The 12,021-nt window shown below is 44.1% G+C and overlaps 1 protein-coding gene across 2 annotated transcripts in view; it reads right to left on the minus strand.

The window, feature by feature from the left end:
• Window positions 1-12,021, minus strand: part of LOC105492833 (thyroglobulin) — a 273,233-nt gene that overhangs the window by 168,104 nt on the left and 93,108 nt on the right. For both annotated transcript variants that reach the window (XM_011760101.3, XM_011760100.3), the window contains exons 28-31: window positions 8,037-8,102; window positions 6,044-6,124; window positions 2,434-2,571; window positions 1,238-1,414 (exon numbers count right to left, since the gene is read on the minus strand). In XM_011760101.3, the coding sequence (XP_011758403.2) occupies window positions 1,238-1,414; window positions 2,434-2,571; window positions 6,044-6,124; window positions 8,037-8,102 (462 nt within the window). The remainder of the gene's footprint in view (window positions 1-1,237; window positions 1,415-2,433; window positions 2,572-6,043; window positions 6,125-8,036; window positions 8,103-12,021) is intronic.

A 12,021-nucleotide genomic window follows, 5' to 3' on the forward strand; every position in this document is an offset into this window, starting at 1 on the left:
TGGAGGAATAAAAATAGGCCTAATAGACCAAGAAAACTACTCAACTTTTCTGTGGGAAGAACCAAGAAGCAATGCCATCTGCCCTCTGGAATCCCACAAGGTTTAAGTATGGTAGCCCTGGGGGTGAAGGTGGCCCAAACAGAAGCACTGGCTGGAATCTCTTTAAGAAGCTATTTGGTCTCTAGATGCTCTCCTCTGCTCTCCACAGCTGACAAAAGCCCCCCCCCGCCCACCGTGGAAGAAGATAGAAGGTTCATTTTCTCGAGAGGATCTCTTGGGTGCATCAGGTACAGTCCATGGCGTGAGCACTTCACTGAAAGTAGGAGATTCTTTCAAGTCAGTCTGCATAATGAATATTGAGGTGTCCCCCCCGACATTTTCCAAATTTATTTGGTGCCCAAACCACCAGCAGCCAGGCTCATGCCCCAAGGCCAGGTGTTGAGAAACTCCTCTGAAGGAGGAACCTGAAAATACTGGCGTGAGGAATTCCCCAAAGGGCAACCCAACAGGATTATCCCTCAGAGAAACCCAGAGTTGACAAGTTCCCACCACACATTTGGGGCTGCCCAGTCAGCTTGTGGACCGCTTTGACACTGGAGTGGAAAAATAAGGATCACTGGACATCTGAGAAAGGCCTCCACTGATGAAGATAGAACAGTAAATGAAAGGTGACAACATCTGGAGAAAACAGACTGTATGGGGTTAAAAAATCTCCAAAAATATGGCATCATTAATAGACTGGGAGAGAAAATCACCTTCTATCTTGTTAAAGTCACTGCTGCTGACATTCTCTGTAGTATACAGCCAAATGGAATTCTGATGCAGGTATTAAAGGTGGCTCTCTTAGGAGAGGATTATTTCCTATTGTCAATTTGATGCAGTTCTAAATGGTTTCACCTCTCTACAAGGAACATGAATAACTTTACTTTTAAAAGAAGAAGAAATTAGTTTTAAGTGTGAATAAACATTTTGGATTTTATTTTTTTAAAGCCTACTTCTGCATTGAAATATTGCCCCAAATAATCCTGTTTCATATTTTTTGTATAAACTGAGACAATTATGCAGTAGTTTATTGATTCTAACCCTGAAAGTTTGGATCCATGTTCCATCTTCTTGAAACCAATAAAAGTATAAAGAAAATGTTTTTTAAATAAGAAACTAATCTGGATATTTCTAAAACCATAGAGTCAGCAGAACACTGGAAATACAGTTTATGCAGATCCCTCCAAGTGCTCACCTTTCTTCTGGAACAGGGCCTTTGGCCTCTGGGGCAGGATCAGTCTGCATCCCTGGGCATTGGACTCCAAGATGTCATCACACACCTGTGCCTCTGGGTAGAGGGTGCAGGTGAAGTACAAGGATGCACTCTCTGTTATTTCTGCAAACTGACAGAAGGAGTGCTCCTGCACACAACCTACAGGCAAGACAGTAGTGTGATTTTAGTTCTTGCATGGTCTACAGGGGAGAATAATCTCTACAGGATTATCTGGGGTGGAGGGAATGGCTGGTGGAGATGCCTCCTAGTTAGGGAAGAGGCCTGAGACTGTCATGATCATCCAGTCTGGAAGGCCCATGCAAAAGCCCTGGGGTTCTGATAGCTGAGGAGGGAGATATGTGCTCCTGAATAAAGGGAGAGTCAAAGGCATAAGGGGAAAACCTCAAACTCAGCAATATAAGAGGCAAAAGAGTAATATTCCATTGGATCCACCCATGGCCATCTCAGAGGGAGTCAAGATCTGCAGACCAGAGGCCATGCGACTGTAAAAACTGTGAACTTTGTGAATGGTCTCCTTGTACCTGTACCCAAGTCAGCCTATGCCCCTGGTATATATGAACTCCCCAAAGGCTAGGAACATGGCTGATTTGATTCATTTTGGGTGTTCTCTTTCATCTCCAAAATCAAACACAAAGCTTTGAACATAACACATACTTAATAACTGCCAAATGGATGGATGGATAGATGGATGGATGGATGGATAGATGGATGGATGGATGAATGGATGAGATGGATAGATGGACGGATGGATGGATGGATGGACAGACGGACGGATGGATGGATGGATGGATGGATGGATGGATGGATGGATGATAGATGGGATGGATGGACAGATGGACGGATGGACGGACGGACGGATGGATGGATGGATGGATGGATGGATGGATAGATGGATGGATGGATGGATGGGATGGATGGAGAAACAGGTGGATGAAGATAGGCTCTGGGAACAGAGTAGAGATTACATTGTAACCTTCTAGAAAATAGGGGTTATGTGCTATCTTTCTTTTATATCATCCATGGCACTAAGAGTGCAGTGATCCCTGAGTTATGACACAATATTTGACCTTATATGTTTCTCAGGAGTTGCCAAACTAGGTCTGTGATGCCTGACTACAGGGTCTGGAAGAAGAAGGATGAAGTCTAAGTATACTTACGAGAAAGGCACCACAGGTTTGCCTGCTGGGCTGAAAACAAGTGCTTGAAAAGCCAGTGCTTCTGGCTGGGCAGTGATCGATTTCCATTGACAATGACCTGGTCAAGGTCCACAGGGGAGAAAAGATCTGTTGTCAAACCTGAAAAAGAAGCAGAGGGTCCATTTCCTGCACCTTTATCTCTAGTGAATATGAGAAAAACACAAGAAAGAAACACACACACACACAGAGAGAGAGAGAGAGAGAGAGAGAGAGAGAGAGAGAGTCAGAGATAGAGACATTTTTATGCTGTGTGAAACTAGAGCAGGATTGAAGTCAGTAGAGCTGAGAGTCTGGTCAGACAGGAATAGTTCAGAAGGCCCCAGGAAGTACTAAAAATTATGGGATGGCAAAATCTTAGAATCTAGGTTTGGATAAAGTCTTGGAAGTTATCTAGTCCACCTTTTCACCGAATGCAGAAGTTTTTCCCTGGAGACCTCTGGCAAATGCCTCTATAGCTCCACATGACATCACTGTGCTGACCACAGCAGCCCACTCCATCATTAGGAAGTTGTATAGTCAAGTCCTCTTTTTGTAACTTTGAGCCACTAATCCTCTTTCTGTCTTCTGAAGTCACATGGAAGTCCAGCCTCTCTCCCAAATGGTAGTCTTCGTCTATAAAGTCAGCTTTCAGCTCCACTTAACCCAAACTTGAAAGTTTTAGCTCAACCATTCCCTGAATCTTTCTTCAGGTATTCATATGCCGTGATCCCAGCTCTTCCTGGGGTCCCCACTGCCTATGGAACAGAAATCCAGGTTCTTTTCTTAATCTGGGCTCTACCTGCATTTTGAGCCTCACCTCAGATTGTCTTGATTTGCACTCCAGCAGCACAACAGCCCTGCTAACTCTCTAGCTCATCACCACGCTGTGTGCAGTTCCCGTGCAATTGCTCATGCTCTTCCCTCTGTTGACTCAATCTCCATTACACCCTCCTCTCCCACCCAGGTAGTGCAGCTTGTGCTTCGAGGATCAGCTTTGATCCCTCCTACTCTGATGTCCTGTGGTTCTCTATAAAGAGGTTCTACAGGGCCAAGGGTCCCAACACCCAGGCCCAGTGGGGACAGCTCCGTATCCTTGGAGGGCTCTGTCTTCAGGGGGACGTACAATGGTGGCATGAGGCAGATCAAGGAGATGAGCTAGGGAATGTTTGAAATGTCCATTCATTCAGGGCTCTGTATACGGGGCACTACATCCCCTATACACTTCCACTTTGCTGTGGACTTGGGCACTGCACTTTCCTTGTCAGTGCTTGTCAGCAGCCACTTTCCACACTCCATAAAGCAGGCTCAAGGAGACTGAGCTTCTTCACTAGAAAGAACCACTGGACAGGATAAAGGCTTTACGAGCACTTGGCAAGATCAGAAGTCTGGTGCTGGCACAGACCCCAGAGACCATGTTTCCACCTCAGCCTGCATCTTATGTGATTGTATGATGGTCAGTTCCCATGCCTGTTTCCTCACTGAGCCATGCCTGGCACAAGCAGAGACCTCAGAGATCATATTGCCTCCCCAGCCCTTATCTCACATAATTGCATAATGGCCAGTCCCCATGCGAGTCTCCCCATTGAACCATGCCTGGCACAAAGTAGGAGCTCAGGGAGATCACAGATTGCCCTCAAGACAGCAACGTAAGGGAAGAGAAACAAGGCAGCAGGACTGAAGGCACACCTGCTCTTGGAGCCTTAGCACAGGTGTTCCCCTTACCTGGAACACCTTTCCTCAGGTGTACCTGTGAGCATCTGGCAGATCCTTCTGGCCTTCTCTGAGAAACCTTTCCTGACCCCTGCAGGCTGCTAGCATTCCTTCTCCTGCATTCTCACTGCACCTAACACCTGTCCACATTGCACCCCTTCATTGTCATGCAGTGACTGGCACATGGAATTCTCACTAGTCTGTGAATGTCCAAGGCCAAAGCCACGTGTGCACAAAAATGTCTGCTGGATGAAAGAATGAATACTGTAGCCACTTCATCTTATACCTGGTTTACATGCCATATTAGATAAAGTCATTTCCTACTTCTCTTAAAACTACGTGCTCTCCTTAAAAGCAAGGAGACCAATCACTTTTGTTGGCTTCCTGGGTTTGTCTCAAATATTCAGACTGATGGGAGTAACTTGGTACACAAAGGGGAAGATTCCTCACTGTCCTCTGAATCAGAGAGGCCATTCTCATGGACCCTGAGAAGCACCCTCCAAGTAAACAAGCATGTGGAGACACCACTGGGCCTGGACTCAATACGATTTATTCTCCAGGCACTTTATCTCCTTGAGCCCAGGAATGCAATCAACCAAGAAAGGGAAAACTGAGCTGAGCCTTGTCTATTCACCCTGACTCCCTGCAACGTCTCCAGTGGGGGCCAAGCTCCCCTTCTAGGGGAGAGGGAAGAAAGCGGGGGTGGGGGGAGCATCCTGTGTGAATCACGTGAGAGTTTTGCAGATGCTGCCCAAAGGAGTGTGTGATGATGGATTTGACAGAACCTTCCCAAGTGCCACTAACTCATGTACATTTACATTATCATGAGCTGTGTGGCTGCCCCTCAAAGGCACTGCCAAGGTTGAGGATCACAAACACAATGCCTGATCAAGCAAGGGAGGGCAGGGTGCTGGGCATTTTTTTAGGCATGTGTTAAGTACCAGGCACTGTGCCAAGTGTTTGCTATCTAATGGGATAAGAGGTAGACACAATTATTTTACACATGAATCCAAGGCTGTTAGCAGGGAAGCAAATTACCCATGGCCGTGCACTAAGGCATGCAGTCAGTAGCAGAATTGTGGTTCAAGCTCTAGTATCTGCTCTGTAATGTGATGCTTTTTCCCTTGTACCATGCTGCCTTCCTGTGCCTGCAGTCTGATCTGGCTCTCCCTCCTCTTCTTCCCTTCCCCTTCCTTCTTTCCTTCTGCTCCTACTCCTATTCCTACAGTGTGTCCATGCATGCAAATACACACACACACACACACACACAGACACACACACACACACACCGCAGACCACAGGTGGATGTCTTGTCTCCTGGTCCTTGCTAGCCCATATTGAGCAGCTGATCTCCCTCTCTCTCTGAGTTTTAGCTCCACCTCAGTAATAATAATCACAGACTCTGGAGGTAGAGAAGTCCCAGATAGTACATATGTACTGTTCCTATTCAGTTTGGAATCATAGCTTTCACTGTGTGCATGACATGCAAAAGATTCTAATAGACATGCCATTCATTAAACAATTTCAGAATATTTACACTTTCTTTATACTCTTCAAGGTTGACATAAGCGAAGCCCATTGGCCACAGTCAGTTGAACCTTGCTCTTTGTTTCTTTTTTCAGGTTTTGTTATTATGGTTGTCTTCATTTCCAGTAACACTGATGGATTTGCAGTGGTTTTGCCTTGCTTTCTATGCCAATTGCCCATCTGAGGAGCTTCCCATATTTATAAGCTGGATAACTGGGTTAGAAGATTAAAGGAGAGTCCATAGATACAGAATACAGTGACGTCAATATGTCCGTTCATTGATTAAACTCTTGGTGCCCCCATTTAGTCTCTGCATTCAGACACCCAAGTGTGTAAGAAGGTTTTGGGTTGGTACCTGTCTCTGTTGGAGATGCTGGTCTTGGCACTGTGTCTTTTCTACATCCCATAGACTCGGGCCGAGACCCCATGTCAGAATCTAGGAGGAAAAAAAGAGTTGTTGCAATGTTGGGGAGAAGGGGTAATATTCCACTGGTCAACAAAATGGTAGTAGCAATGTGAGAAAAATCAGGGCCTAAAGCCAGGTGCCTTAGATAAGATCTGCAACAGATGCCCTGACATAGGTCTGCACTCTTTTTATACGGAACATCATCCAACCTCTCAATGATAGAAGAGTCATTATCTGTGATATTGAAATCATTAACATATGCAAAGCCCTTTCAAATTAACAAAATATGCTCATAAATATTGCTATTTATAACACCCTATGTAGGTAGGGAACAAGATTTCCATTTTACTCTTGAGAAAACTGAGACTTAGAATGGCAAAATAATTTATCCCAGACCACTCAAGTGTCCAGTAAATGAATTAGAAATTTTAAAAATGTAACTAAATGTTCAAGTCAGGTACAGGTCTTCCATGAAAGCGAGTGAGGCTGTGGTGGCACAGGTATTAGGCAGGGCTTAAGGCACTTCCCTGTAGTGTAGCAAATGTCCTAGAGAAATGTAAGTCCCTGATTTTTCATCAGCTAACACTTTATCAGAAATTTCTGATAACTAGGAAGTGCTGGACTTGGGACCTCCTATCAGTGTCTGGTCTTGACCCCAGGATCTCCCAGGCCTCCCATGGGCATTTCACATACCCTCTCCAAGTCTCATTTTCCTTGTCTGGAAAATGAATAAAATATCAGCCCCTCTTTAGACTTACCTTATAGGTATAATTAAATAAGAAAAGTAGTACATGATCTCATTTTATCTCTTTAAAATGAAAATGATGGTAAACACCTTCCTTTTCATTTTCTCCTCTCCCTCCTCTTCTCCTCTTCCTCCTGCTCCTCTTCTGCCTTCCGTGTTCTCTTCATCACCACCACCCCCACCAACATTACTCAGCAGGTATTATATGCACGACACTGTTTTGTGCATTGATGCACTATTGCTCAGGCAATTCTGAGGCCAGTGACATCTGTATCACATGCTACCCATGGGGAATCTGGGCATGAGGGACTGGTCCATGGGCTCCCAGGCACATGAGTGGGGATTGATAGGACCAGGATTCACATCCTGTCATTCCAAGTCTGTGCCTTCCTGCTCCTTCAGTTTATCAGCATATAGAAGCAAATCACCAATCCTCTCTTGGGACACTGAAGATCAGCGAGGACAGATTAGAGGAACAGGAAGGAGGTAATATGGGGTCAGGGGCCTTTTTTCATGCCTCTCACCCAGTACATATGGCCATGACCTGTGATGGGCCACTGCTCTATCTGATCCCTCCTGAGGCCAGAACCCTTCAAGAGTCAGGACTGTGCCTCTCATCTCTCTCCTAAATGCCTTTCATTTTCCCTGGGTCTGAGTAGGCACTTGGTCAACATTCAGAAAACTCGAAGGAGGACAAAGAAGCAGAAGGGAAGTGCCAAGCGGGCGTGTTGTCGGACTCTCCATTTTTCCCCCACTCTGTCCCACAGTACCATTATCTCTGAGCAGGAGTTCAGGGCACTACCTGTCTGGGGTCCTGTCCCCAGTCCCTGGGCCTCAGGGTGAAAGGCACATGGGGCTGAGTCCCCTTGGATAAATGCCTCCTGTGCTTTGCAATGGCCCTGAACTCCCCTCCTAGGAACAAGAGTGTCTTGTGGTCAGCGAACTTTATCTCACGGGAACCTAGTGCTTCCTCCCTCCATTCCTTCTTGGGTTTCCACAGTATTCATTTTTCTTTTAGACTTTGGTATCTTATCTGATGAATTGGAGCCCTTCTATTACACAGAAAGTATGCATTTGGAAACTGACTCTCTACCTATTCCTTTATGGAAATAGAGTGCCCTGTGAATGGGAGGTGGTGCCAGACAATCTCATGTAATCAGCGTCCTGCTAACCCCCCTCTTCCACCATGGAGCTCACCTTTCCAGAGATAAACCTGCTGAAAATTGGTAAAGGTGTCTTGAGTTCCTTCTAGGGGTGTCAGACCTGCAAAGGAAGATGTTTATTTTTATGAGGTTGAGTGTGCTGTCACTGGGTACCCACCATTACCATAATAGCCCCATCTCCCTTGACACAGGCTCTTCCTAGGCCTGAAAAATGTGCTTCTGATGCAAGGTGTAACCCAGAAGCTTCTTGCAACTCTATTCCAGCTCCCTGGTACAAAACCAGAGCTGGTAAGACATTGGGTGTCATACTCAGGGCACCAAAGGGACTACTTCCGTGAGGGGTTGTGAACCTATGACTCAGGAGTCACTTAAGGAACTGGAGATTGGCTTGAAGAAAGCAAAGCTCCTGGGACACTCGAGGGCTGTGTGAGTTTCCCACATCACTTAACTCCTCAGAGACCCTTGCCTCATTGGTAAATGTGGACAGCGATTTATCCTCTGCAGTCCTCAACATTTGATAGGCAGCCACTTGTTGGCAGCTGCCGCGACTCAATTAATTACTAATATTATCTGATTTTCCTTTCTAGCAAACTGTTCTCCCCCGGATGCCATTCTGGATGAGACCAGACTTGCCACACCATTTCCTGATGGTCAGTGCTGCCTCTTTTGCCCCTGCTCAGTCTTCAGTTCCTTTCAAATTCCCTGTGACATGGAAGGTGAAGGAAATAGCCCAGATAGCAGAATCTGGAGGCAAATAAGCCCCATGCTACAGGAGAGGGCTGGCTGACGCCTGAGACATCGAGATATGACTAAATTTTGTTTTTAATTATTATTAGGAGCTAGTTTTTATATAACTTTTTTAAAATTTTTATTTTATTTTACTTTAAGTTCCAGGATACAGGTGCAAACCTTTGTGCAGGTTTGTTACGTATGTATACATGTGCCATGGTGATACGCTGCACCTATCAACTTGTCATTTAGGTTTTAAGCCCTGCATGCATTAGGTATTTGTCCTAATGAAGAGCTAGTTATTTATAAACAGTTATTACCATTTACCCAACACTAGCAGGGGTGTCCAAGGGAGAGAATACAGTCATGGGTTCTTAGTTTCTGTCTCCGGTTGGGCCAGTAAAGCCCCTTCCTCATCACTCTTTTCCACTTATCACTAAAGACAGAAACTAAAAACCATGGTGTCAGACTACTAAAAGCCTAAAACAAAACAAAACAACAACAACAACAGGTGGATTGGACAAGCTTGCATGAAAACCTTCCATATATTACCTAATTTAAAACTCACAGGCATGCTATAAAGTAAGGTCCCCAATTTCCAGATAAAGGAAGGAAAGTCAAGAAAGGTTAATGCAAGAATTTAAACCCCACGTATTTGGCTTCCAATCCCATACTCCTTCCTAACCACCACACTAAGGAGAGGATAATATACAGCCATGCATCTCTTACCAACCAGGATATGTTCTGAGAAATGCAATTTTGTTGTTGTGTGATCATAAAGTGTACTTACATAAGACTAGATGCTCTATCTACTTTTATTTACATATATTTTTTCATACAAAAACACAAATGTCCCAGCATCATTACTGAATATCAATCATTTCCCCTACTTGATCTGAAATGCCAGTATCAAGTGCTATGTATCAGGTTTCTATTATTATCCATTATAATCTTATGGATTCATCTTATAATCTTATTCTCCATTATAATCTTATGGGACCACCATTACATGTGTGGTCCTTCATCGGTCAAAGTGTCTTTTTGAGGTGCATGGCTGTACTTCAGAATTCTGTCCATCTGACATGGCAAAAATGTTAAAGGTGTTGTGTTTAAAGAGATGTGAACTGAACTCTCTGGAAAACTCGGCTATCAAAGTGACAAGTCCCCCCCACCCCCACCCCAGGGCTGACCATGTTCTAGGACATAGAGGTCAGCCAAAAATACTGAGTTGCACTTTCATTTGATTTTACTTCTGAAATGGGAATGAACAATGGTGCTAGAACTTCTCAGACTGTGCAATGTTGGGATGTTTCTCTAAAGGATCCACTCAAAATTCTGTCATAGCCTTCTTTAGAAGGTGAAAGTTTTTTATAACAATTTGGGCAAGCGAACACCTATGGCATCTGAAAGATGTAGACTTGGATCTCTGCAATTACTGGACTTGTCCTCCACACTGCGGAGAAGACCTCACCATATACTCCGACCGCAACAACACAGAACCAGTGGTTGCACACCTGCTCAGTTTGTGTTCCGTTTTCACTCTCTCCTCATGATATCATCATTTGCTTATTTCAAAGCTCAGACTATGGGGTTTTAGACTTTGTCACAAGGGAAATCAGATACTTTTTTTTTTTTTTTTTTTGAGACGGAGTCTTGCTCTGTTGCCCAGACTGGAGTAAAATAGCATGATCTCGGCTTGCTGCAACTTCTGCCTTCCAGGTTCAAGAAATTCTCCTGCCTCAGTCTCCCAGGTAGCTGGGATTACAGGTTCCCACCACCATGCCTGCTAATTTTTGTATTTTTAGTAGAGACAGGGTTTCACCACATTGGCTAGGCTGATCTTGAACTCCTGACCTCGTGATCCACCTGCCTTGGCCTCCCAAAGTGCTGGGATTACAGGCATGAGCCACCACGCCCAACCTTAAATCTTTTCATACCCAAATCTATTGATATACTGATTCTTTAAAGATAGATAGATACACCATATGTAGATACATATATAGAGAGATAGCTATAGATATACCCTATATATTCATATAGGTAATACAGATGTAAAGTGAATAACGTATTAAAAATACTTTTGGTCATGCATTATAATTTTTATTTAGCCTGTAAAAGTTAAAGAAACATTTATCTCTAGAGTATTGTATTGCTCTCAAGTCTAAGGCTGAAGCCAATGACCACATTAAGAAGCAGTTTACCATGAAATACATTTTCAGCGATCTGGATGAGACTGGAGACTATGATTCTAAGTGAAGTAACTCCGGGATGAAAAACCAATCATAGAATGTTCTCACTGATATGTGGGAGTTAAGCTATGAAGACGCAAAGGCATAAGAATAATCCAGTGGATTTTGGGGACTTGGAGGGAAGGGTGAGAGGGGGGCAAGGGATAAATAACTACAAATAGGGTGCAGTGGATGCTGTTCAGATGATGGGTGCACTGAAATCTCACAAATCACCACTAAGGAACTTACTAATGTAACCAAACACCACCTTACCCCAATAACCTAAGGAAAAATAATATACACGTGTGTGTGTGTGTGTGTGTGTGTGTGTGTGTGTGTGTGTGTGTAGTTTACCATGAAATAATTGGGGAATTTGGATTATGGTCCCTCAATACAAATACAAATTCAGTCACATCCCCTTCCTAAGGGGTATGCCTGCCCCTTCCTAAGAGCAGTATCCTTAGGAAATGCCAAGAGGAAGGTCTTTACCTCTCAGTAGTCTCAGTGTCTGACTTGGGGAGAGTCGGCGGTGAGTCTTTCACTCTGTCTGAGACTCTTATTTTTGTCGGTATGTGTGTCCTGTTTTACATAATGTCAAAAATTATAGGTGCCTTTCATTACTCAGAGACAAACGGGTGCTTCCCGCAGGTGCACGTCAGTTTAGGACTGTATTTTTGGCCCAGAATGTACTGAACTGTGATAGGAAGCAGACCCTCTTATACACTCTGTCCATCTCAAGGCAACGGAGCCTTGGGTCTGCCAGCCTGGGAAATATGCTGTCTTAAGTTCATCCTTGGTTTTTGCCTGTTTCAACACAATTTAATCCAATGGAATTCAACTAAATTTAGCACATGTATGTAGAGTGCCTTGGTAGGTCCAGAAAGTCACCTGACCAGCATCTACAGAGATTATTGTGTCCTGGGAAGCACCTTTGTCAATCACCACAAGGAAAGCTGTAACCCCTTGGTAGTCCTAATTATTAAAATAATAATTAACATCTATATTTATTTATATAATATATATTAATATAATTATTAATATAATAATAATATCATATAATTA

The sequence above is a fragment of the Macaca nemestrina genome, chromosome 8 (assembly GCF_043159975.1).
Source record: "Macaca nemestrina isolate mMacNem1 chromosome 8, mMacNem.hap1, whole genome shotgun sequence".
In the NCBI taxonomy this organism is placed as follows: domain Eukaryota; kingdom Metazoa; phylum Chordata; class Mammalia; order Primates; family Cercopithecidae; genus Macaca; species Macaca nemestrina.